Source organism: Prunus mume, linkage group LG2, assembly GCF_029339155.1.
Source record: "Prunus mume cultivar Tortuosa linkage group LG2, ASM2933915v1, whole genome shotgun sequence".
Classification (NCBI taxonomy): domain Eukaryota; kingdom Viridiplantae; phylum Streptophyta; class Magnoliopsida; order Rosales; family Rosaceae; genus Prunus; species Prunus mume.
The window spans coordinates 25,029,231-25,052,151 of NC_142699.1; the positions used below are offsets into that span (position 1 = coordinate 25,029,231).

The 22,921-nt window shown below is 38.6% G+C and overlaps 5 protein-coding genes and 1 pseudogene across 8 annotated transcripts; 4 read left to right on the forward strand and 2 right to left on the reverse strand.

Moving 5' to 3' along the window:
- Nucleotides 1-1,129: 1,129 nt before the first annotated feature.
- On the forward strand, nucleotides 1,130-3,873 carry LOC103322150 (putative beta-1,4-xylosyltransferase IRX10). The gene is made up of 4 exons (XM_008224034.2): nucleotides 1,130-1,530; nucleotides 2,034-2,422; nucleotides 2,692-2,933; nucleotides 3,115-3,873. Exons 1-4 carry the CDS (start codon nucleotides 1,434-1,436, stop codon nucleotides 3,626-3,628), a joined length of 1,242 nt encoding a protein of 413 aa, XP_008222256.2. The 5' UTR covers nucleotides 1,130-1,433; the 3' UTR covers nucleotides 3,629-3,873.
- A 1,852-nt stretch (nucleotides 3,874-5,725) lies between these two features.
- On the forward strand, nucleotides 5,726-8,805 carry TRA2 (Aldolase-type TIM barrel family protein). Its single transcript, XM_008224035.3, has 7 exons — nucleotides 5,726-6,013; nucleotides 6,288-6,459; nucleotides 6,694-6,743; nucleotides 7,021-7,321; nucleotides 7,735-7,923; nucleotides 8,012-8,194; nucleotides 8,342-8,805. Exons 1-7 carry the CDS (start codon nucleotides 5,829-5,831, stop codon nucleotides 8,585-8,587), a joined length of 1,326 nt encoding a protein of 441 aa, XP_008222257.2. The 5' UTR covers nucleotides 5,726-5,828; the 3' UTR covers nucleotides 8,588-8,805.
- Nucleotides 8,806-9,455: 650 nt separating this feature from the next.
- On the forward strand, nucleotides 9,456-12,024 carry LOC103322153 (FKBP-like peptidyl-prolyl cis-trans isomerase family protein). Of its 3 annotated transcripts, none has more exons than XR_016124519.1 (9): nucleotides 9,456-9,802; nucleotides 9,914-10,030; nucleotides 10,193-10,278; nucleotides 10,375-10,425; nucleotides 10,709-10,789; nucleotides 10,881-10,925; nucleotides 11,240-11,295; nucleotides 11,414-11,497; nucleotides 11,578-11,742. XR_016124519.1 is itself a non-coding variant. In XM_008224037.2 (9 exons), the coding sequence occupies exons 1-9, from the start codon at nucleotides 9,622-9,624 to the stop codon at nucleotides 11,671-11,673; spliced, it is 780 nt and encodes a 259-aa protein (XP_008222259.1). In that variant the 5' UTR covers nucleotides 9,459-9,621; the 3' UTR covers nucleotides 11,674-12,024. The 3 variants fall into 3 exon arrangements, 2 of the variants coding, with proteins under 2 accessions (XP_008222259.1, XP_008222258.1); XM_008224037.2 differs by having other exon boundaries at nucleotides 9,459-9,793; nucleotides 11,422-11,497; nucleotides 11,578-12,024; XM_008224036.2 differs by having other exon boundaries at nucleotides 9,460-9,802; nucleotides 11,422-11,497; nucleotides 11,578-12,024.
- Nucleotides 12,025-12,289: 265 nt separating this feature from the next.
- On the reverse strand, nucleotides 12,290-15,783 carry CYP51G1 (CYTOCHROME P450 51G1). The gene is made up of 3 exons (XM_008224040.2): nucleotides 15,285-15,783; nucleotides 14,397-14,889; nucleotides 12,290-13,445 (listed from the first exon to the last, which is right to left on the reverse strand). Exons 2-3 carry the CDS (start codon nucleotides 14,865-14,867, stop codon nucleotides 12,447-12,449), a joined length of 1,470 nt encoding a protein of 489 aa, XP_008222262.2. The 5' UTR covers nucleotides 14,868-14,889; nucleotides 15,285-15,783; the 3' UTR covers nucleotides 12,290-12,446.
- Nucleotides 15,784-16,411: 628 nt separating this feature from the next.
- LOC103322155 (mediator-associated protein) lies at nucleotides 16,412-18,853 on the reverse strand. Its single transcript, XM_008224041.3, has 5 exons — nucleotides 18,717-18,853; nucleotides 18,384-18,568; nucleotides 17,895-17,973; nucleotides 17,673-17,753; nucleotides 16,412-17,143 (listed from the first exon to the last, which is right to left on the reverse strand). The coding sequence occupies exons 2-5, from the start codon at nucleotides 18,513-18,515 to the stop codon at nucleotides 16,686-16,688; spliced, it is 750 nt and encodes a 249-aa protein (XP_008222263.2). The 5' UTR covers nucleotides 18,516-18,568; nucleotides 18,717-18,853; the 3' UTR covers nucleotides 16,412-16,685.
- Nucleotides 18,854-19,548: 695 nt separating this feature from the next.
- On the forward strand, nucleotides 19,549-21,579 carry LOC103322215 (protein STRICTOSIDINE SYNTHASE-LIKE 10 pseudogene; annotated as a pseudogene). The gene is made up of 3 exons (XR_016123551.1): nucleotides 19,549-19,645; nucleotides 20,129-20,243; nucleotides 20,939-21,579. The product of XR_016123551.1 is annotated as a protein STRICTOSIDINE SYNTHASE-LIKE 10 pseudogene (transcript).
- Nucleotides 21,580-22,921: the final 1,342 nt, after the last annotated feature.

The following is a 22,921-nucleotide window of genomic DNA, read 5'->3' on the forward strand; positions in this document are numbered from 1 at the left end:
GAACTTTTACACTGCAACCCCATGGCCTAAGAATCCTGAATCCGCCTTTGCATATCATTATTGATCAAGGATAGCAAAATAGTGTTATCTTCATTGCAACTAAATTTTTCTCCTTCTCCTATGTTGAATGAAGGTATCCAAAGAATTAAAGTGGAATATAGCTCTATTATTGCTTCCTTGATTAAAAGTGAGATTATGCTAGTCATCCTCTATTTAGTCTCATTCATGACTGCAAGGAGCTACTAATGACAGTACTATTTCTCTTGTTTATAGAGAGCAGATCATCTAGCACATACTCCAATTTGGGTTATAAAGCCATTTCCAGTCATGGGCTATATCCCAAATATAGTTCTAAATTAATGCAAAACTCATCTCCAGCCATGGGCTAAATAAAATTTTGGCTAAATTTGGAGGCCACATTTGGCCATTTAGCCCTCCAACCGCCAAATGTAGCTAGCTTTGGCCTAGGCCAAATTTATAGTGGCCTCATCCATGTGCTTTTCAACAACCAATCATTAAAGACACTCCCCACTCCCTTTTCAAAATAATAAAATATGAAGAACCTTAAAATATAGCCCTGCATGGCTGGAGATGGGAAAATTTAGCTCTGCACTATTCTTTAAAAAATTAATATTTTGGCAAAATTTTTAATCCTGGACTACATTTAATCCTATTACTGGAGATGGCCTAATGTTGTGGAGTTTTCCCCCTTCTATTGTAAGCCTTCTGGCTAATGATTATATGGTTGGACTTAATTCATATTTCATTTGTTAAGGGATTGTTGAATTCAAGTCATAATTGAATTATAAATTAAAATCAGACTTCATATTTGTTATAAGCAAGGAATTAGTGTATCATGTGGTATGAGTATTCAACTAGTTGGGTCGATTGATCATAATTATCCAAGTGTATGTTTACCCATTTACACATTTATCCAAGTGTTGTTTGTCGGTGACTTTTAACACTAGAGTCATTGCGCAACAACCGGAGAAAGGGAAAGCGCGGGAATTAATTAATATATTCAAGAGCCTGGCGCTTTATTTATCTAACACTCAGCTTTCTGAAATGGACTTGTCATCAAACCGGCAAAACAAATACAGCTTTCACTAACCACAAGGATTTGTACATGTTGTTTGCTGCAAAATCCTTCTTAAGAAATCTAAATAAAAAAGAAAAATGCACGCCTTCACTGTTTCTTCAAGCAATTCCTCTCTGCATTTCTCTATCGATGCTCACCTGAAAACCTCCGTTTCTTATTCCATTTCCACAAACCTAGAGTCTAAGAAAGCTTCCCAACTACTACCCGCGCGACGTCCCAACCATATACTCTTCATATATACTGCCTCTACAACCTCAATGATACGAAAACCGGAAGACCCATTTCGATTTTCAGTCAAATTAGGAATCCGAGAGTGGGTTTCAGTTGGGTCAAAATGAGAACTTGCATGTGGGTTCTTGCTCTTCTTTTTGTTTTTGGGTTTGCTTGGGAAGTTGGTGCGGATCAGAACGTGCCTACAGAGAGGATTTCAGGTATGCCTCTGTCATTGTTCGCTTCAAATTGGTTTCTAAAGCAGTTTCCTTTTTGCTACATTTGCCCCATATAGGCTCAGGTGTTTGAAGAAATGCCCTTTTGTTGTTTCCATTAAGTCCCAGTTCAGAATAGTTGAGGTTCAGAATTTTTGGAATTTCTTTTGATGACTTTCGTTGTAGGGTCCAAATTGGAGGCACAAGTTTTGGTCAGCTCCGAGATGATTAGTGGTTGCATTTCGATTTTATATGAAATTCATGCTGTAACTTGTATATGAGATACCAAACTAGGATTATTTATCTCATATCTGTTTCACTGGTAGATGTTCTTTTATCCTTTTTCACAAACATTACATCAAAGATTAATCTCGGGAAAGTGGAAAAGGGGGGCTCCAATTGGTTCTTGGAAAGACGAGCAGTAAATTTTTATCCATAAGCATTTCGTAGCATTTTATTCTATTTGATGCATACTCTTTTTCCGATTGACTAATGGAAGAATGATGCAGGAAGCGCTGGTGATGTCTTGGAGGATGATCCAACTGGAAGGTTGAAAGTTTATGTTTATGAGCTGCCTAACAAATACAACAAGAAAATCCTTCAGAAAGACCCAAGATGTCTCAACCATATGTTTGCTGCTGAGATCTTCATGCATAGGTTCCTCTTATCCAGCCCGGTTAGAACCTTCAATCCTGAGGAAGCAGATTGGTTTTATACCCCTATCTACACCACTTGTGACCTTACCCCCACTGGCTTGCCGTTGCCCTTCAAATCTCCGCGGATGATGAGAAGTGCAATACAGCTCATATCTACAAACTGGCCTTATTGGAATCGAACAGAAGGAGCTGATCACTTCTTTGTTGTGCCTCATGACTTTGGAGCCTGCTTTCATTACCAGGTAGGACCCTTCTACTTTGTACCTAAGCATGATTTCCTTTGGTTAAAGAAAAGTAAGCTGAATCTGAATATGAGAAATTATATGAATTAGCAGTCCTGTACAGGTGCACACTGCAAAATAGAGTATGAATTCATCCATCCCAAAATTTGAGGGGAAAATTAAACTTTTTGTGAAGAATATTTATGCAATTAGCTCAATCACAAAAACAAGAAAAGGTTACTTGTACTGGTTATGGCTAATATAAGGTTTATACTACTGGCATTTTATAGGAAGAGAAAGCTATTGAACGGGGGATTCTTCCACTGCTCCAGCGTGCCACCTTGGTTCAGACCTTTGGGCAAAGAAACCATGTATGCTTGAAGGAGGGTTCAATCACAATTCCTCCATATGCTCCACCACAAAAGATGCAGGCCCACCTGATTCCCCAAGAGACTCCACGGTCCATCTTCGTATACTTCCGTGGTCTATTTTATGACATTAATAATGACCCTGAAGGTGGTTACTATGCGAGGTACGTTTATCAGGAAAGTGTTTTACCTTTGAATTTTATGAACATGTTTTCTGTATACTCTTTTATGAGATGGGAATAACATGGACGTGAATGATGAAAGATTATCTCTGTATCTGGCCTTCATGCATGATCTTCTTGAGTCAAATGCAACTCCCTCTTGACCCTTTGAATTGACTGACAGAGGTGCGAGGGCAGCTGTTTGGGAGAATTTCAAGAACAATCCTCTGTTTGATATCTCCACTGACCATCCAACTACATATTATGAAGACATGCAACGATCTATATTCTGTTTATGCCCTCTGGGTTGGGCCCCATGGAGTCCGAGGCTAGTTGAAGCAGTGGTGTTTGGTTGCATCCCTGTTATTATAGCTGATGATATTGTCTTACCCTTCGCTGATGCTATCCCATGGGAAGAAATTGGAGTTTTTCTAGCTGAGGAGGATGTCCCTAACCTGGACACAGTTCTCACTTCTATTCCACCAGAAGTAATCCTCAGGAAACAAAGATTACTTGCAAATCCTTCGATGAAATGGGCGATGATGTTCCCGCAACCTGCACAACCAGGGGATGCTTTCCATCAGATACTAAACGGGCTGGCTCGCAAATTGCCCCATGCTCAAAGTATTTACTTGAAGGGTGGGCAAAAGATTTTAAATTGGACAGAAGGTCCAGTGGGAGACTTGAAACCATGGTAATGGAAGTAGTATATATCTTTTTGAGCAGAGCCTTGCATTGTATCCTGTCTAGTCCCCAGTACCAAATTGAGGAGGATATGCTGCTGGGCTGGACTTTACTGAAAATGTAAAAAAATTATTCTTCCTTGCTGAGTTTTGTATAGGTGCTGACATTCAGCAGATTCTTTCTGGATGCAAAATAGTTGAACTGAAAATGCAAACATGCGTGCTTCTTCTCTGCTGCAGAATGGTTGATGCCTTTTGGATATTCTTTTTTGCCGCTGTAGTCAAAATCTACAATTTGATTTTGACAAATAGGCCCCTGTGTTGATTGATGTCGCAGCGACTTATTTCCTGAGCAACATAACAAATAAGTTCAGCCCTTGAGCTACCTTAAGAGCCGGATTGATGGGGGTCAAGCAACAAAGTAAAATATTTGTTTAATTGGGTAAGCCGAGTTAAAGCAATGCCTCATTTTTCACCCATTTTGGCTCTACAAGTTAACTATCTGAAATTTATATCCAACTTTCAATCCACCTACCACCTACCATCACGTTGCTGTGATTTTGAGTGTGCTCTTCTACATTTCAACCCTTTATCTGCTCTTCTACATTTTGGAGAGAGTTCATTTCAAGTTTTCAGCTCACAAGCTAATAATTAATTACATATGCAGTAAGTGCTGAATCTGATATACATAGAGGCTGCAGAATACGATACAAAATTTCCTTCTTCTTCTTTCTGCTTGCACGACACAATGTATACATGGTTATACATCTCGATCAAACACTGAAATTGCGTCTAGCTTTAAAGTAACGCTTGCAAGTTGTGACCAGATACAATTCAGTTTGCTTATTTGACAATTGTTTTAATACAAACAAAAATTAGGGAAGGGGGAGTCAATTACAATTTTTTTTTTTTGGACAAAGCGATATTGGTGTAACCCACATGTGTAGTAATTGCATTTAACGACATAAGCTACAATTTTTTTTGAGTGGTGATTTCCTCACTCCTTTTTCTCCTATTTTATCCACTTACACTCCTTTTTATATAAAAAGTGTAAGTGGATAAATAGGAGTGGGGAAATCATTGCCCTTTTTTTTTCTCCATATATTTAAGAATCTTTAGTCTAACTACGGATAAAAGCATATGTTTCAAATCTTTAAAGGGTCACTTAGTAAACCAAAAGGTGTGATGCGGTTGCAAACTGCACCTCAAGTTGGTGAACTGCCTGATGCCTCAATGCCAGAGGTTCAAAATTATTTAGGAGCACTTTATAACCAGGGACAAGCCGAACCTCGAGTGGGGATTAATCTCACCCTTCGTGTGTAAGGACACCTCATAGTATTTACCTTTAAAAAAAGTCAGTAAATAAATTTAATAATTATATTAATATCTTTATAATTCAAAATTAAATATGTTGTAAGTAGTGGCGAAGCCACCTACAAGGTAGGTAGCCTTTAAGGGGAAAAAAAAATACAATCTATATTTTTACCTTTTTCTATAAATAAAAAAATTGCTAATTTCAAGTGTAGTTCACTCAAATTTAATCTTCGATTGAAAAAAAAAAAAAAACTCTGGCAATGGTTGCAAAGCATCATGACTCGTTTTCTCTTATAATATTGTACCACATTCTTCAACAACATAACACATGTAAACCATGTATCATCGATTTTGTTAAATTTAAGGGAAGATTCATTTCCAAACTTGACTTTTAGATTTAACCACCTATACTTTATTATAGTAAATGGTACAAAATCCAGCCAAGATTTACTTACTTTGTCTACAATACGTTTTTTTTTTTCTCTATTCAATTCAAGCCATCAATTCCACGGCGACCACCAACCTGTACAACAAGTAAGGCCATGGTCAGAAGAAGGTGATAAATAACCAAAAAAAAAAATCTATCTAATTAGGATTATGACGTCAGCATTGACTAGGCATTGGCATGTCGCAGCTAGCTACCACCAACCGCCAAGTGCCAACAGTTCCATCGAGAGAGAGAGTCGTTGTCCCCTACCTGCTGCCGTTTGGGGTCTACCAAAAATCACAAAAACTTTTAACCCAAAAAATAAAAATAAAAAATAAAAAATCATCGTTTGTATCGCATCGTAAATAAAAGGAGAAATCTTTCCACAATAATCAGTCTTCCACCAACCCCCACATTGGCTTTGTCTCCTTCCCCCTCTTACTCTCCCTTTCTGCGAGTGCCCTCTGATCTAATATGGCTTCCATCTCCAAGCTCTCCAATCCCAGCCCTGCTTCTTCTTTGTCGTCCACTTTCAACCCTAGAGCTTCCCAGCCCAAGTGCTTGATCGGCTTCCTCACCACCACCACCAACTTCAGCTCCAAAGTTTCTTCTTCCAAGTTGTCCATACGAAGCAAGTCGTCTCTCAAGGGCTCTCTGGTGTATGTTTCCTTCTTTTGGGTCTATTGTTTTTGTTATTGATTTTTTATATTCTCTGGTAATATATATATGCTTTCTTGATTATGGTCCGTGCATATCTTTAATATTTTCCGATGCTTTGTTGGGTTTTTAGAAAGCTGGATTTGAGCTTTGTTTGTTTCATTAATTTCGTATTTTGTGTTCAAAATTTTCTTATTTCGTGTTCTTGGTGGTTAGTAATTGATTGTGAATCGAAAACGTTGCTCATTTGGGTTCACGGAACATTGCTTTTTGCAGTGTGAGATGTTCTCAAGGTGATGGAAATGGAAGTCCAGCAAAGAGAACATATCTCCATGATCTCTACGAGAAGGAAGGGCAGAGTCCATGGTATGATAACCTCTGCCGACCTGTTACAGATCTGCTTCCACTTATTGCAAGTGGGGTTAGAGGTGTAACTAGTAACCCAGCGGTAATTACAAATGATTTGCTCTTTTATTACATTTCTCCTGCGTTTTTTGAACCATGTTTACTGTTCTGTCATGTATGGAAGATGTTTTTCTTGATCTAAGATCAAATGAGAAATGGGTTTGGAAGTGAAATGATCAAAATGTTGGAAAAATTGTTTCTTTAAATGCGTCTTCTGTGGTTTTCGTGTATTATTTGCGATCCGATCTAACTAGCTCTTTATAATTTATGATTGCAGATTTTCCAGAAAGCAATATCCACTTCAAATGCTTATAATGATCAATTCAGGTATGTTCAATGATTGTCTTGGTCGGGAGGGGTTGTGTCTGGGGGATGTTTGATATTTTTATGGATTTATCAGTTGTTCTAGTAGAGTTTTGTACTTCATTAGAAAGACTGTATACACAACTCATTATCATTTGAGTTGGTGGTTTTAGGCTCCTGGGCATCTGGGGCTAGGAAGGTGGACGTGTTGTTCTTTGCTTTCTAGTCCAAAAGTTTTAAGTAGCAACCACCTGATACACTTTGTTTATCTGTCAATAACTTAAATTAATGGACTTTGCAGGGAACTTGTACAATCAGGAAAAGACATTGAAAGTGCATATTGGGAACTTGTGGTGAAGGACATTCAAGATGCTTCAAAACTTTTTGAGTCAATCTATGATCAAACTGATGCTGGTGATGGTTATGTTTCTGTTGAAGTTTCTCCCAAACTTGCTGATGACACTCAAGGGACTATCGAGGCTGCAAAATGGCTACATAAAGTAGTTGCCCGCCCCAATGTCTACATAAAAATCCCTGCTACTGCTCCATGTGTCCCTTCAATTAAGGAAGTCATAGCAAATGGCATAAGTGTCAATGTGACAGTAAGTATAGTTCTGTTTATCTTTTTGATTTTCCTTTTCTTTGCAGGGTAAAATTCCATTCTCATCTTTGCTTTGGTCAGAATAGATGGCCAATATAGTTGTTGGAAAAGTATGTCTCAGTAGAATTTTTATTCGGTGTGGTGGGTTGGCTGACCCACTTGCCTGAGTGATTGTTTACATGGTGCGAGTAAAATCTGCCTGCTGTGCTATAGCTGTCATAAATTCTTGCGGGTAGACTGATCTTTGTTCTTGTTGGGCCCCTATCATGAGAGGAAGTTTTCGGGCAGTGTTGGCATCATCTCTAATTCATTTGAACTCTTTAGTATTTTAACTTGTGTGCCTCCTTACATAATGATCTTACAATTACGTATTTTATATGTTTTGACTCTTACTTTATCTTAATGTGCGCACAGCTTATATTCTCTCTCACTAGATATGAGGCAGTCATTGATGCTTACTTGGACGGCCTTGAGGCATCTGGATTAAATGACCTCTCCAAAGTCACAAGTGTTGCTTCCTTCTTTGTCAGTAGGGTGGACACCCTTATTGACAAGTTGCTTGAAAAGATTGGAACTCCAGAAGCCCTTGACCTTCGAGGAAAGGTAAATCAAAATCACATGTTCAACTTCTTTTTGTTAACAAAAACCAAGAAGGTAGAGATTTGCTAATGTCACGAGTTAACTGTTTTAGGCTGCTGTAGCTCAAGCTGCTTTAGCATACCAACTCTACCAGAAGAAATTCTCTGGCCCTAGATGGGAGGCTTTGGTGAAAAAAGGTGCCAAGAAGCAGAGGCTGCTGTGGGCCTCAACCAGCGTCAAGAATCCTGCCTACCCTGATACTTTATATGTTGCTCCTCTCATTGGCCCTGACACGGTGAGTCATTTTAGAGTCCAATATGATATCTGGTGTTTGATGGGTATTATTTATCATGATTTAATAGACTTCAGAATTCAATACCAACTTTTTCAATATTGTTTTGTTAATCAATATGGCTTAATGTTTGATGCCAACTTTCCTCAGGTTTCAACCATGCCAGACCAAGCTCTCCAAGCATTTATCGATCACGGTACTGTTTCAAGGACAATCGACTCCAATGTCTCCGAGGCTGAAGGCATTTACAGTGCACTAGAGAAGTTAGGAATCGACTGGAGCTACGTTGGGAACCAACTTGAAATTGAAGGAGTGGATTCCTTCAAGAAGAGTTTTGACAGCCTGCTTGATACTCTGCAAGAGAAGGCCAACTCTCTTAAATTGATTAGTCTGTAAGATGTAAGATTGTGAGAACTACTTGTATGAGTTGAATAAAGCTGGTGGGTGGGGCCTTGTCTTCCTGTAAATTTAGGCTGAGTGCTTTGTAAGACGTTAATTACGTTTGATGAGTTCATACCAGCTTCAAGTTGAGAGAGAGAGATTACATTTTGCTCCTGCTTTGGTGTTCGGCAATGTTTTCTCCCCATCCTATGAAAAAGCTATTTAGACAGTAACCTACAGAAATGTACATCTGATGCACACTGCCTTTCTGGTTTGCTATTTATTCAGTGGCCAGATGAATAACATGGGATATGTGGACCGACCTGACCCCCGAGTACTTTTTCATTTGGATTTGAGAATAAAATTGAATTATGGGCCAACGAGCAGATGATGGTCAATGTTAATTACTGGTTTGCTACTTGAAGGAAATAGTATGCTATGTCAACAAATTAACAGTTTGAACAGATCTGGATTAGGCTAGTAGCCATGGTTGTGTGGGTTTGTTTGAGGACTACTTCTGTAGGAAGTACTTTTGCTCATAAGCACTTTTATTATAAAGATGATGAAATTTTCATAACAAATCGAAGTGTTTCATAGAAAAGCACTTGGGATTGTGATTCATAAGTACTTCTAAACTTTTATGTCAAATGCTGTGAGAAGCAATTTTAGTTGTCATAAAGCGTTTTTAGCCCCTTCAAAAGTATTTCCAAACAGGCCCCCACCTTCTTGGCTATCTCTTAGATTGTCATTTGTATAAATAAATAAATAAAAATTATTGTTGTTGAAATATGTTAATCAAATTTTGATTGTGTTATGGACATAACATGTCGCACCATATCTAAAAATGAAACAAGATGGAAACTATTTAAGGGAAAAATAAGAAAGCTATAAGGGAAAAACGAAAGAACCAAAAAAAAAAAAAAAAAAAAGAAGGCTTGAGCTTGACTAGTTGAGGCCGTTATCTTCCCGCGAAACACATTTCCTGGCCCCCAGTCACCACTTCACACAGTTCACCCTTTTCTCCCAAGTCAAGTAGTACCATAGCTAAAATGGCCTCAATCTCAGCCGTCGGGTCTCCACCCCGACCGCTGTCTTCTTCACCTGTCGGAAAATCTTCAAACCCGGTACGTCGTTTTGCGCTTACCTTCTCCCTGATGCGCCAGAGACAGCGCGGACCTCAATCTCTTCTTCTTCCGGAACCGGAGAAATTTTCTGATTCAGGTGCAGGCGGTTAGTAAATTAACCATTGAGATATTTATTGATTAGTTAAATTGGGCTTGACCCACGAGATTCAAAGATTGTATTTTGCTATCAATTGAATAAAGTTTGAATCTTTGATAGGTGGAAGCAATCCTATTGAACGAAGAAGTTTTGTCTTTTCATCCATTGGAATGGTAGCTGCAACCTTTTGCAATGCTTCGAAAGATGGAGTAGCCCTGGCATCTCAATTTGCTGACAGTTAGTAATTTCTTTTTCCTAATGCTGCTCATGGGTCAAATATTATACATGTTTATATAATCTGTGTACTGTGTCACTGTGTTGCTTTTTGCTGACAGTTGAAAATTGTTGCTTTTTCTCATATCATTGATTTCATTCTGAATTGTTTTCAACTACTTACAGTGCCAGCACTTAGGGGAAAGGACTATGGCAAGTCGAAAATGAGTTATCCAGACTACACAGAAACTGCATCAGGTCTTCAGTATAAGGTCACCTACTGGAACATTAACCATACCTCCTTGGTTTAGTTAAATTCACAGCTCTTCAGCGTGTTTTTTATTTTTATTTTGTGGTATCTAATGCAGGACTTACGACTAGGAGATGGCCCCAAACCCAAAATGGGAGAGACAGTAGTGGTAAGCCACCCATTCTTTGAGGGCATGCTTTCAAGTTTTTACTTGGGTTTTCACTTTTCATGTACTAAGTGGGAATCTTACATTCAGATAAGGTGTCTGTTTGAAATTAGGTTCAATTTGTATAAATGGATTTGTCTGTTATATGAAAATCTATAGAACGAACTTCCTTTACTTTGGATGGAAATTTTGGATGAAGTCAACATAGACTCGTGCAGGCTTGCAAATGTTTTTATCTTCAAAGTTTGGTCGTTATTGTGGTTTTTGATTTTTGGATGTGTTCCAGGTTGATTGGGATGGTTACACCATAGGATATTATGGACGTATCTTTGAAGCTCGAAATAAGACAAAGGGCGGTTCATTTGAGGTATGGAACACTTCTCATTCCTTAACTGTGGACTTCGTAGCGTTGCATGAGCTTAATTGACAGACTCCATTCCATGGTTTCTCAAATGCAGGGTGATGACAAGGCCTTTTTCAAATTTAGAGTAGGATCTCAGGAGGTGAGAGATTTGTGAACCAATTCAACCAGACAATCTTGGTTGTTGCAGCTGTTTGTTTATTATTTCGCTTTGTGATTCTCCATGGTCTCATGTGTTTTGTCTCATAGTTTGTCCAACACTACATCAGAAGGTCGTTAATAATACAATATTGTGCAATTCTGTAGATTAGGATTCAGTTGGAAGAGTGAGGAGGACAAATTGCTGTTTTAAATTGAACCGTAGATCTTGAGTTGTTTACTGGCTTGTTAGCATGTAATTACTCAAATACTCGATTAGTGGGCTCTAATGGTGGAGTTTGGTCCTTGAATCTTCAGGTAATACCAGCTTTTGAGGAAGCTGTTTCAGGCATGGCTCTTGGTGGCATTAGAAGGTGCTGCATGTTTTTCTGTAGCATATAGCAGTTGCTTAAGGAATTTTCAAGAAGTTAGGTTGAATGAGCAGTTTAATACATCACATATTATATGCAAATTTCACAATCTAGTTCACAGTGATGCAGGATCATAGTGCCCCCAGAGTTGGGATATCCTGAGAATGACTACAACAAAAGTGGACCAAGACCCACAACATTTTCGGTAATTCTTGTGTCCTTTTGGTGATTCTTGTAATGAAATTCTGCTTGTACTTATAAAGGTGGAATGTCGATGTTTCACAGGGCCAACGAGCCTTGGATTTTGTGCTGAGGAACCAGGGGCTGATAGACAAGACTCTTCTGTTTGATATTGAGCTCATCAAGATCATACCCAACTGAATTTCCTCTGAAATTCAACATTTATCACAGGAAATTACTTAGCTGGCTATAAAAAATGCGGCTTATTTATCATGAGTTTATTATTCAGGATGCCAGAAGATATTTGGTTAGCTGAGAAAAGCCGGTTTCTTTGATTATATACCATTAATCTTGAGGGAGAAGATTTCTTTCCATGAAGCCGAGAGTTGAAATGAAAATGTGTGGCAAGTAGCTAATTGTCTCAAGCCTGTCCTCTCTCTCTCTGTCTGATAAGCTTTTTGTAATCTATACTTTTCAAGTTTTTCATGCAGTACATCTGTAAGTGAAACATTAAATTGAATCACCTAAGCTGGCATTGTGGCGTTTTGTGGAGACTGGACCTCTATGTCTTTGAGGTGCAGCGCCTGTGCTGTTTTCCTCTTTGTTTTCTCTTCGTAATGGATGTGTTTTCGACCCAAAAAAAAAGCTGGCATTGTGCTGCATCAACTGCTCCTCTACATGTAGCAAATTTTTTTTTTTCGAAGATAAGAGAACTAAAAACAACTGCCGCTAGTCCATGAAACTGGAGTAAATCTGAAGTCAAGTCAGAAGCTACAATCTTCATCATAAATATGACACTAAACAAGACACAATCCAGTAAAAGTACGCATCATCAACATTTAATTGCAAAACGGGGAAGAAAATCAACACATAAGAAGAGGGGACAAAAACATCCTAGAGAACAATAATTTAAACCTGCTGACCACTTAATCCAAAAAAAAAAACCTGCTGATCACCCAAAAAAGTAATTGCCATTAATCGAAGGAGAGCTCCCGTCGCTTGTATCGCACCATCATCTTTCCCTTCACACCCACAACCATGGCATTCCAATCAATCTCGGGAAAAGGTGACACCAGCTCCAATTCAAAATTTCTCAGCAAATGGCTCCATATAGCCTTTATCTGCAGGTATGCAAAAGGCTCACCAAGGCATCCATGCCTGCCACCTCCAAATGAGATATAAGAGAATGCCCCTGCTGCCTTATCTTCTTCTCTCCCAGCAGCAAATCTCTCAGGATTGTACGTGTCTGGCTCCTTGTAAATATGAGGAAGCCGGTTGGCGAAATATGGTGATGTGGCAACAATGTGCCCCTTCGGAATGTCATACTCTTTTCCCTCACGGGTTTGTACACTAAAATCACTATGCGAGCTTCGCAGAAGCATGATTAGTGGAGGGTGTAATCTCAGAGCTTCCTTGATGCTACGATACAGGACATCCATCTCTGACAATATATCATGATCAACCTTCTTCCCATGCTTTTTCATTAGGTTTTTCTGCTCCTCTGACACAGCAGATAAGTATTCCTTGTGACGGAGGAGATAGGCCCCAGTCCAAGTAGAAGTGATAGAACTAGTGTGTTGCCCAGCAAAGAGAGCAGCAATAAGCAAGCCAGTGACCTCAGATTCAGTTGTTGGTCGGCCATTTTTGTACTTCGAATCAATGAAACATTGCAACATGTCATTCTCACACTGTTCAGCACGCTTACGGGAGTTTATGATGCTTGCAAAGATTTCTGAAAGCTTCTTGCGTGCCTGGTCACGGCGACGGTGAGCTGGGATGGGCAGGTACGGGAAGATGACACTAATAGGAAGCATGCCATTGTCAAGGTCATGGAACAATGCTGAAACATCATCAAAGAGTTTATCACGAACTTCGCGACCCAAGAGGCATCTACTGGCAGTTAAGATGATCAGATGCTCCAGCTCATACTTTAAGTCCACCTCGCCACTGTCTCCCCACTTGGAAAAGTAATCCTGCCAAGTACAGTTTGAGGACAAGGATTAACACCATAGATGTCTGTTCACTAGGTATAAGTTTTCTAGAACAAGGCACAAGCACAAGTGAAAGTTCCAACAAGTTGTTTGAGACTTTAGAATAAACAGCACAAGCATGTCTTTGTGAGTGTGTTTGTGCCTGCCTGTGTGCTTGAATTGAACAATAGTATAAGAGGAAAATGATGAAAGCTGAAGTTGCCCCAGACTTGCCAGCATCTAATTGATGCTTAGTGGCAATTTATTCTCTTTTAAAAATAATAAAAAAGAAAAAGAAAAAAAAAAGAACCAGGTCTTAAAGGCTTCTCAATTGTTCCGATTAAAGAGCAATCTTTTTTGTTTGGTCAATATTTAGGAGCAGTCTTTAATGAATAGACAAGCCAATGGTTGCATTTTTCTCTCATAAATAAACAATCATATATTTGACATATTGTCTGCACAACCTGGCGAACTGATTCTTTAGAAAAGAAAGTATATACGTCCTAACAAGCATGCAATGCTAGTCACCCAAACTTCAGACTACTACCCTAGGAAAAACATAAAACGAGAATCTAAATAAGTCTTCCCAGATAAATCAAGCTCATGGAAAGTACTCTTAATGCAATACTGTACTTCCAACTCGAAAAAATTCAGGCTAACTGCTACTGTTTTGCTTTTGTCTTTCTAATCAAATTAAAGTTCATGAAAGAGAAACACATGCCAGTTGGAGAAGGCCATTCATCCAATCAACATTACTAGAAAAACTTGCAAGTCCCAGGATATTAGTGTAGGCCATGTGGTAAAGAATTGTGACTTAGAGTCGCATCTGATATTGCTACTTGCCTAAGAATACGGAGGGGGTCTTCTCCTAGACATATGTGAATAAATTACTAAACATGTTGAAGGCTGAAGCAGATTAGATAAACAAAAAATATATTCAATCCAAACACTTACATCTGCTTCAGTAACCATCTGATCCACATATGCCTTAAGTTTATTCACCCTGAGAGCCTCCGTGAAGAACCGGAACTGCTCTTGCCGCACTGAGTAATCCACATCGAATACAACTCCGGGGCCAAAAGTAGGCACATTGAACTGGTAGACCTCCTGCTGGCTAAGATCAGACTCCGGGGCCTTGAAGAAGTGAGCAGAAACCTCAGGACCAATCAAGAAAGTGATCTTCTTGTTAAGTAGGTTCAATGTGAATACACTCCCAAGCTTAGGGTACTCTTCACGAAGCATCACAATGGGACCTTTCAAGAAACGGAGCAGTCCCCCAATCACAGGCCACGTGTTGACCACCGGAGGGAGACGCTTTCCAGATCGGGACATCAAAAGCCATGAGATAAGCTTGGCCACCACTAGAGTGGCCACAATCATCAGACCCACACTGAAAAGCTTGTTATCCACATCCATTGTCACCATAATTTGGTGCAAGTACAGGGACCTAATCGCAAAATTCACACACAAAACGTAGAAAATCAGCAGCTTTTCAATGACCACCAATTCCGACGGAAACAGAACAAAAAAAATTACGACTTTTAATAGTAGATTTGGATGAGATCTAAGTTTGAGCAGCAAGCAAAACCAATTTATATAAATCCTCCGTCTGGTTGCTGGAAAATTGAATAGAAACTTCGATTTTCACGGCAACCAAACAAGGGATGAAAAGAAAACTAGAATCCGGGAAAGAAATATATCAGATTGATGAAAAGCTGCAGTAGAAAGACAATGCATGACAGAATATAAACACAAACAGCAATGGCTATTAATTAGAGAGAGATTAAAATAATCATGAAGGATGAAAATTTGAGATAAGAAGCAGCAATTAGGGTTTTGTACCTGATTGCAGATTGGAACGCAGAAAGGATAGGTGGAGAGAGAGAGAGAGAGAGAGAGAGAGAGAAAAAACAGTCAAAGAAAACACCAAAGCTAGTCCAGTAGTGAAGTGAAATTCAGTTTTAAAGGCTTGAGATTTTAAAAGGGATTAAAATTGAGCTGAGTCGTGTGTGGATGCAATACAACTCTCTCTCAACTCTGGTTAGTCCGCTTCCACTAAGATTTTAAATATTAATTATTTGTTTATTTTTGTATGGGAAATTCAGATTAATTTCCATTATTAATACTAATATTTAATCTCTTATTGGTGCTCCTAATTTTGTATGGAAAACGATACAAGTGTAAGGCTGCGCTCGTTGGATCTAGAAAACGGTGGGTCTATGACAAAGGTGGTTTGTCGTACACGTGTTTGAATTTGATTGGTGCTGGAATTTTATATGAATTTACCACGTGCCATGCCAAGTTGGGTAGCAAAGGAAGGGGACGAAAAGTCGGAAACACCAAAACAAACTGAGCTTTGATAGATGAGAGCGGAGAGTGCATGGCGGGACAGACTAGTTTTGTGTCAGCCTGTCAGGACAAGTGGACTATCCATGAGTGAAGGGAGATTCTCCCCTTATTGTTCTTTTGGGCCATGGCCCGAGGATAACGAATAATAATGCGGATCAATTATGCTTAAAGATCGGTCACACTAAAGACAGTCGTACACGCAATAATGCAAATCAGTTTCACTAGGTACAATTGGACACAAACAAGCAGTTTAATTTTAGTTGTAAATGTTATGTGAATTCTACATGCATCAATGAGTGATAGTAACCAATTTTACTTTTAGTGACAAATGTAATATGAATTCTACATGAGTGATAGTAACCAATCTTTTAACAATGCGACAGTAACCAATTTGCTTAAACGGCCCTGAGTGAACTATTCGCGGTTGGGCTAGACTTTCTATGGGCCTCGGCAAATTTGAGCTCATGTTGCAGGCCTCTGGATATTCAGGTATAATTGCAATCTTGGAAAACATAAGCAGCTGTAATACAAAAAGAAATAAATGGAAGGAAGATTACATTTTTGAGCAGGTGAGATCCGACACATCAGAACCAATTAAGAGGGAAATTTGAAATTGGGAATGAAGAATCGAGACAGATAAAATTAAACCAGTTGAGCGAATATTTGATGTACGTGTTCTCCTGGAATAAATTTTCAACTAAAATATCCCAGAAACAAATTTAACTAAAAGCTTTATATAATCAACAAGAAGCCAGGATAGCACAAACGGTTTGGCACTTTGTAAAACTGCTTCAAGTGTCTGGCCAAACCGAAAAGCAATATAGAGGACTGATTACTTCATCCTCCATCAAGATCCATTGTGCAGGAGGTGTTTCGAACCCTCGGATAGAGATGTCAATTCTCATCTTTTACTTTCTTCCTTGATTTACTATGATGACCTTGTCCTGAGGAAGTAGCCCCACTATGACCTTGTCCTAAGGAACTGATTCCACTATTACCTTGTCCTAAGGAACTGACTGCACTACCTCGTCCTGAGTTTTGGGAAGACCGGTTCATGGACCTACTAGGTTCAGGTGTATGCCTTTTCTTTCGATGCTGTGATTGCTCGCCAACACTATGTATGGAACTTTTAGGTCTGCTACTATGAGTGGAGGCTGAACGTCCACCTGCTGATTGTGAGTTTCTCGGCACTGAACTTCGTGTAGGAGTTGCAAAATTGTTGGAAGATTGGGTCAACACTCCAGATGGTAATTCCTGATACATTTTTTTCAATCTTTTGGAATTTAGTCTTTCTTTAAGCTCACTAGGCTCTGGGTAATGCACAAAAGAAACTCTCCGTGAAATCTTCCCAGCTGCCAAGATATAAATCAATTCAATATAAAAAATAAGACACCTCAAAGACCATTGCCAGTGAAGACAACAAAACAACAGCAACAATTGTAATAAGAACAACAATTTTATCAAGAGACAAAAACAAAGAAAAAGGTCAAATAAAATTGTATTTTATCATTTCAACCTACCATGATTAAAATGACCATACAGCAAATGAAAGACTTAAAATTAGACCTTAGTAACAGAACTTCACATAACCATATAATAAAACTCGCTAAATCACCCGTACTTGTTTGGAAAATAACAAATATTGAGAATCTAAACACGAACATATTCTGCTAGCATGTGAGCCCAATATCAAGGTTTTAGGAAGAGATGGGGCACAAATCATGAATGTATAGCAATTAAAACAACTAAATTCAAGTTGGTTGTTGAAGTTTTGACAGAACGTCAAACTGTGATGCCAAGGCTCAGTCCCAATTTTAAAACATTAATAAGGAACTGAAAGGTAAGCATGTAGATTCTTAATATGATAGGTTTCCAGTGTACCAATTTTTGTGTCCGATGCAGAAGATACAAAAACTGTAGCTTTTTGCTCAGCTGCAGTACTGACCACTTCATATTCTTTCCCTGAGAACATCAGAAAGATCGTATCAGCTATCCATAGTAAATAAGAAATCAGGCATTGCAGAGTCATATAGAAATTAGCTTCTTTGGATATGAAATCACTTAAGTTTGGCTCTTCTATTAACAAAGTTTATGTATAATTACCTGATGGAGCCTCAAAACTGCCCAACGTTCCATCATTATGAAGCTTGAGCGACAGTTCTACACCATTAAAATCAGGATTCTGCAATACCCAAAAATCATCATCAAAATTCAATGACTGGCAAAGATCAAAATAAGAAACAAAAATAGCAATACTGCTAAATTCTAGTGACATGATCACTATTTTTCCACCATAAGGACCTGAGGCCATCGAAGTCAGTTCCGGACTGCTAGTTAAGGTTTAAGTTGTTCCCATTTTCCTTTAACACAAATTGGGTCATCAACTAGTTCAGTGTAAAACTTCTTCCCAGATTAAAAACAGCACTTTCCATAATCACTCCCCTCTCAAGCGAGAAAAGCACAACAGTGTAATGACTTGGACAGATTATTAAAGCTTGCATATTTTTGGTCTTTCTCTTTATACTGAAAACTTATAAACTGGCATTGATACAAAGTATTAGAAAAGAGCCCCCCATCCAAAAAGAAACATACTTGATCTTTAGGCAAATCAATGAGCCAAAGCTCTGTGGAGTCGGTCACAGTGAAATCGAAAAGTGCTTCTTTAGTATTTTCTTGAAAATCTGGTGGAAGTTTGTAACCTTCGTCCTTAGCATCTGCATCCATTTTTCCTGCCTCCGTCTACCACCCAGCTCAGTTCACAAACTCACGCAGTGCCTCTGCAGATAAAAGAAGAAGAAAAAACAATATAATCAACTCAACCCCAGTTCAAACCTTTTGTCGAACACCATAAACCCATCTTCACCGATTAGAAAATTTCAGATTGAGCAAGCTTAAACCCCAGAAGTACAAGAAGAAGAGGAGTACCTGTGTAAGATTGAGCGGCAAAGAAACAAGGGACAGTTAGCGTTTTGACGCAAAACTTTTGCGTTTTTTGGCCTTGAGACCGCCCTAGCCCTAGGAAGAATTACAGAACCCCCAATTCCAGTTTTGACGAAATCACCCCCGCCACGTTGTTGCATTATTATTATTATTTTTAAAATTTAATTTTTTTAGGAGTCTAAGCCACGTTTTGCTTCTAATTATTATTATTTTCGGAAAATTTGAAGTAGGTAAATTGGGTGGACTAAACCCAAATAAAACCAACTTGATAATTTTGAACTTTGGTCTCATTGTAAGAGCATTTCCACTCATTTGTCATGGCAAAAATTAATGAGAGGAAATGAGATACTATTTATGTGAATAGTGCAATTTACAAAAAGTAAGGTGTTTCCACCTATTGCATGATAAATACTATTCACTTTTTCGTTTTTAAAAAAAAAAACCTAAACAATTAATTTGGAGAAGATTTTCGATTCCCACCCATCAATATTTATTATAAAATTCATATCTCATAATTCGAATGAATTTTTGGAATAAGATTCAAATTTCAAATTTCAGATAAGATTTCCATCCTCTAAAATCGCGCCATGTGTCATCTCTATATTCTAAATCTCTCTATAAAACTAAAGGCTCAACTTATACCTCTCACACCAGATCTTCTCCATCTTTTCATTTCTCAAATTTTAGATTTCACACTCCACTCTCAATGTCAAACATGAGGAGATGCTTGGAGAGGTAAGAGCAAGAAATTAAAGATAGAAGGCGTAGACGAGCTGAAGAAAAAAGGGTGCAGCAAGAAGAGGATGAACAAGTTGTCATGGCAGTGGGTTTGCTCAATTTAGAAAGTCAAGATCGCCGCCATGGTTCACAAATCGGTCGTGGCCAAAACGTGGACATATATAGGCATTCTCAGGGTAATAATCTTTTGGAAGATTACTTTATTCCAAATTCTGTGTACTCTAATAATTGATTTTTGAGGGCGATATAGAATGCAACCCCATTTGTTTAATAAAGTCATGCTTGATGTTGCAATTACGATGCATACTTCGTTCAAAAGTGTGATGCTGCTAGGGTTTTGGGGCTTCTAAGAAAAACTTTTAGTTGTTATACGAATGCTGGCGTATGGTTCATTTGCGATCAGTGGATGAGATTGGTAGGATGAGGAAGTCCACTACTGGCAGGACCCGACCCAATTTTCGCTTTGGAATTTGAGCCAAACCTTATGCGTGTCCGACACTTGGCGGATGCCGATCACAAATGACCAAATTTCCCATCTAACCAACAACAAAATTTACTTCAAGTTTGACTTCAAAATTCGCAGAGTCTCCTGTAAATTGTTGGTTTCCCAAAAAAATTCAACAATGTTAAAAACACAATTAATATCCACAAACTGGCAGCATGCATAGGTTATCCTCCGGAAGGTCAGTCACTTCGCTTCACCATTGATATGGACATTGATGAGCATAAGGATGTGATTTACTTCACAAATTCAAGCACAATATTCCACAGAAGGTAATTTAAGCACAAAGACTTACTTTATCTCCTTAGGCTTTAGGGTTGCATCTAAAAGTGATTTGAAGTAGAATTTCCCTTTCACCAGCCACTTCAGTTTTTGTAAGAGAACAATGTGGATGGAATGGTAGGACATGCCAAAAGTATGTAGCCTTCAACATTTTAATTTGCAAATTAAAATTTCAAATTTCATAAGAGTAATGTGTTCGAGAGACATTTCTTGGGATAATTTGGCATTTAAGCTCTTTCAATTTCAAACTCTAGATAACTTGTAGTCTGCTTCACTTCAATGGTCACACATTTTGGCTCCAAATCATCTGGACCAGATGTATCAAGATTCAAATATGAAAAAACCTGTGTAAAATATTTGATGTGTTGCCTGTAGAAAGCATCCAGTAGAAATATCTATGCAAAAGTTATATTTCGGTGTTATGGTCTCTTTTTTGCATTCTATAAGCTACAGTGTCCAATTGATTCGTCGAAAATTTGGATACCAAATCAACAGTGCCAGATTGAGTTGAAAGGGAATGCTAGCCCTTTTCTTGTTTTGTTGTTCTCTTTCGCCATCATTATCCTTTATTTCCATAATCTAATATCTGTCTGCATTTGGATTTTATTACTCCATTGCCATACTTAGGAATTCTTTGCTAAAATTACTTCAAAGTTTAGAATTCCATGCTTTTGTGGGCTTGCAGGAAATTCATGTCATCAATCTTGAATGGAGACCGGACTGGCAGATTACTCAAATACAATAAATCAAACAAAGAAGTAACGGTTTTACTACGAGGTCTTGCCTTTGCCAACGGTGTTGCATTGAGCAAAGACCACTCTTTTGTGCTAGTGGCTGAAACAACTACTTGCAGGATCTTGAGGCTTTGGCTTCATGGTCCAAATGCTAGAAATACTAATACTTTTGCAGAGCTTCTAGGATTCCCAGACAACATAAGAAGGAACTCGAAAGGGGAGTTTTGGTTTGCACTGCATGCAAAGAGGGAATTTTTCGCTAAGTGGTTTGTCTCTAACAGATTGGTTGGGAAGTCACTGCTAGAGCTTCCCCTTGATTTTAAACAACTGCATTCACTACTAGTCGGAGAGAAGGCCCATGCAACTGCTATCAAGTTAAGTGAGAGAGGTGAAATTTTGGAAGTTTTGGAAGATTGTGGGGGAAAGAGTATGAGATTCATTAGTGAAGTGGAAGAGAAGGATGGCAAGCTGTGGATTGGGTCAGTTTTAGTGCCATTTCTAGGCATTTATGAACTGTAGGAATTAGGAAACAAGTACTTAAGTAATTGTAATGGTACATGATCTTTGATTTGTGAATTTATGCTTGAGTTTCTTTTCAAAAGTGAGGATACGCTGCAAGCAGGCTCACTGAGCCTTTTTTTTTTTTTTGCCAATCAAATGACGCCACGTGTAATATATATATATATATATATATAATTAAATATTAATCTGTTCGGTTCAGGTTCTTGGTTCTAAAAATTTGACCCGAGAGGCCCAACCGTTGACTTTCGATTCGATTCAGTCCAGGTTTGACTTTTTCAATTTGGTCAAAAAACACTCTTTTTCGGTTCAGTTTGGGTTGGTTCGGTTGGTTTGATCGGTTTATCGGTTTTTATGCCCACCCCTAACAGGCACCCTTCGAACCAGCATGTATACTCATTTCTTTCCTTCATCAAATCTGACCATGAAATAAGGAAGAAAAGAAAGGAAATGGGATGGCTGAGAATAGGAGTTCTCCACTAGGGTAGCTGTGGGAAGAGCATTGAGCTCCCAAAATCCCTAATTTTGTGAGATTGAAGAGGGGATTTTTATCATTATAAGATAAATCAAAGGAATGGGAGAAGAAAGAAAGGGAAAAGCTTGGCCAAATTAGGATAGAAACCATTAGGGTTTCTTGGAAAAGAATAGCTTCCAACGACTATAAATGAGGCCTCTTCTACCCAACAACAATCAACTACATCCAGAGAGCAAGCTTCCTCTCTCACCTGCAAAACCCAGCAAATTCGTGCTCTATTCATTATTCTCCCCTTGTTTTTCCTCTTGGCAGATCGTTCTAATACTTGATGAACCTCCGTCAGCTGAAAAACACTTAAGCCACCCATTGCTTAGCCTCTCTCCTCTTCTCAGCCAAATCCTCTGATAATCCTCTCCTCCTTTTCCTTAGAACCCTTGTTTTTCATAGAAACTCACAGCTCTTTCCCTTTAAGGCTAAACTCATGACAACTTTGCTTCCATGCCACAAGCCTCTCATGTCAAGCTAAGATTCTACCTGTAAGCACTAAGAATTCATCTGTAAGCAGCCATTGTTTTTGTTGGTGAAGGTGACTAGGGTGTTTCCTAAGGTTGCACTATCCTTTCAAAACATTCTTGGCGTCTGATCTTTGAACTCAGACACAACGGGAAATTTCATCCATTTTGCTCTTTACTAACTCATTTGTAGCTATCGGAAGAAAAAGGCCCCTACAACATCATAGCTAAATTGTGTATTCTGAGTACTTGATTAAAACCAAACACCATATGGATAATCATATATAAGAAAGAACGAACCCCATAAATTGAATTAATCAACTTAGGTGATTTTAACTTGTAGCTTGAAATTGGACTGTCATGGTGAAGTTGAACCCCTAGTGCTTGTTTCATTGTCTCTAAATTTTCTAAATATCTACTTGTTGGTC

What these genes read in the sequence shown, in the direction of transcription:
- LOC103322150 (XM_008224034.2), top strand. Translation starts at nt 1,434, where the DNA reads ATGAGAACTTGCATGTGGGTTCTTGCTCTTCTTTTTGTTTTTGGGTTT. An exon ending in GAGCCTGCTTTCATTACCAG is followed by an intron (nt 2,423 to 2,691) that starts GTAGGACCCTTC and finishes GGCATTTTATAG; the next exon opens with GAAGAGAAAGCTATTGAACG. An exon ending in GAAGGTGGTTACTATGCGAG is followed by an intron (nt 2,934 to 3,114) that starts GTACGTTTATCA and finishes ATTGACTGACAG; the next exon opens with AGGTGCGAGGGCAGCTGTTT.
- TRA2 (XM_008224035.3), top strand. Translation starts at nt 5,829, where the DNA reads ATGGCTTCCATCTCCAAGCTCTCCAATCCCAGCCCTGCTTCTTCTTTG. An exon ending in TCTCTCAAGGGCTCTCTGGT is followed by an intron (nt 6,014 to 6,287) that starts GTATGTTTCCTT and finishes TGCTTTTTGCAG; the next exon opens with TGTGAGATGTTCTCAAGGTG. An exon ending in GTGTAACTAGTAACCCAGCG is followed by an intron (nt 6,460 to 6,693) that starts GTAATTACAAAT and finishes TTATGATTGCAG; the next exon opens with ATTTTCCAGAAAGCAATATC.
- LOC103322153 (XM_008224036.2), top strand. Translation starts at nt 9,622, where the DNA reads ATGGCCTCAATCTCAGCCGTCGGGTCTCCACCCCGACCGCTGTCTTCT. An exon ending in GGCATCTCAATTTGCTGACA is followed by an intron (nt 10,031 to 10,192) that starts GTTAGTAATTTC and finishes AACTACTTACAG; the next exon opens with TGCCAGCACTTAGGGGAAAG. An exon ending in GCTCTTGGTGGCATTAGAAG is followed by an intron (nt 11,296 to 11,421) that starts GTGCTGCATGTT and finishes ACAGTGATGCAG; the next exon opens with GATCATAGTGCCCCCAGAGT.
- CYP51G1 (XM_008224040.2), bottom strand. Translation starts at nt 14,867, where the DNA reads ATGGTGACAATGGATGTGGATAACAAGCTTTTCAGTGTGGGTCTGATG. An exon ending in AGATGGTTACTGAAGCAGAT is followed by an intron (nt 13,446 to 14,396) that starts GTAAGTGTTTGG and finishes TGTACTTGGCAG; the next exon opens with GATTACTTTTCCAAGTGGGG.
- LOC103322155 (XM_008224041.3), bottom strand. Translation starts at nt 18,515, where the DNA reads ATGGATGCAGATGCTAAGGACGAAGGTTACAAACTTCCACCAGATTTT. An exon ending in TTGATTTGCCTAAAGATCAA is followed by an intron (nt 17,974 to 18,383) that starts GTATGTTTCTTT and finishes TGGGTATTGCAG; the next exon opens with AATCCTGATTTTAATGGTGT. An exon ending in TGCATCGGACACAAAAATTG is followed by an intron (nt 17,144 to 17,672) that starts GTACACTGGAAA and finishes ATATCTTGGCAG; the next exon opens with CTGGGAAGATTTCACGGAGA.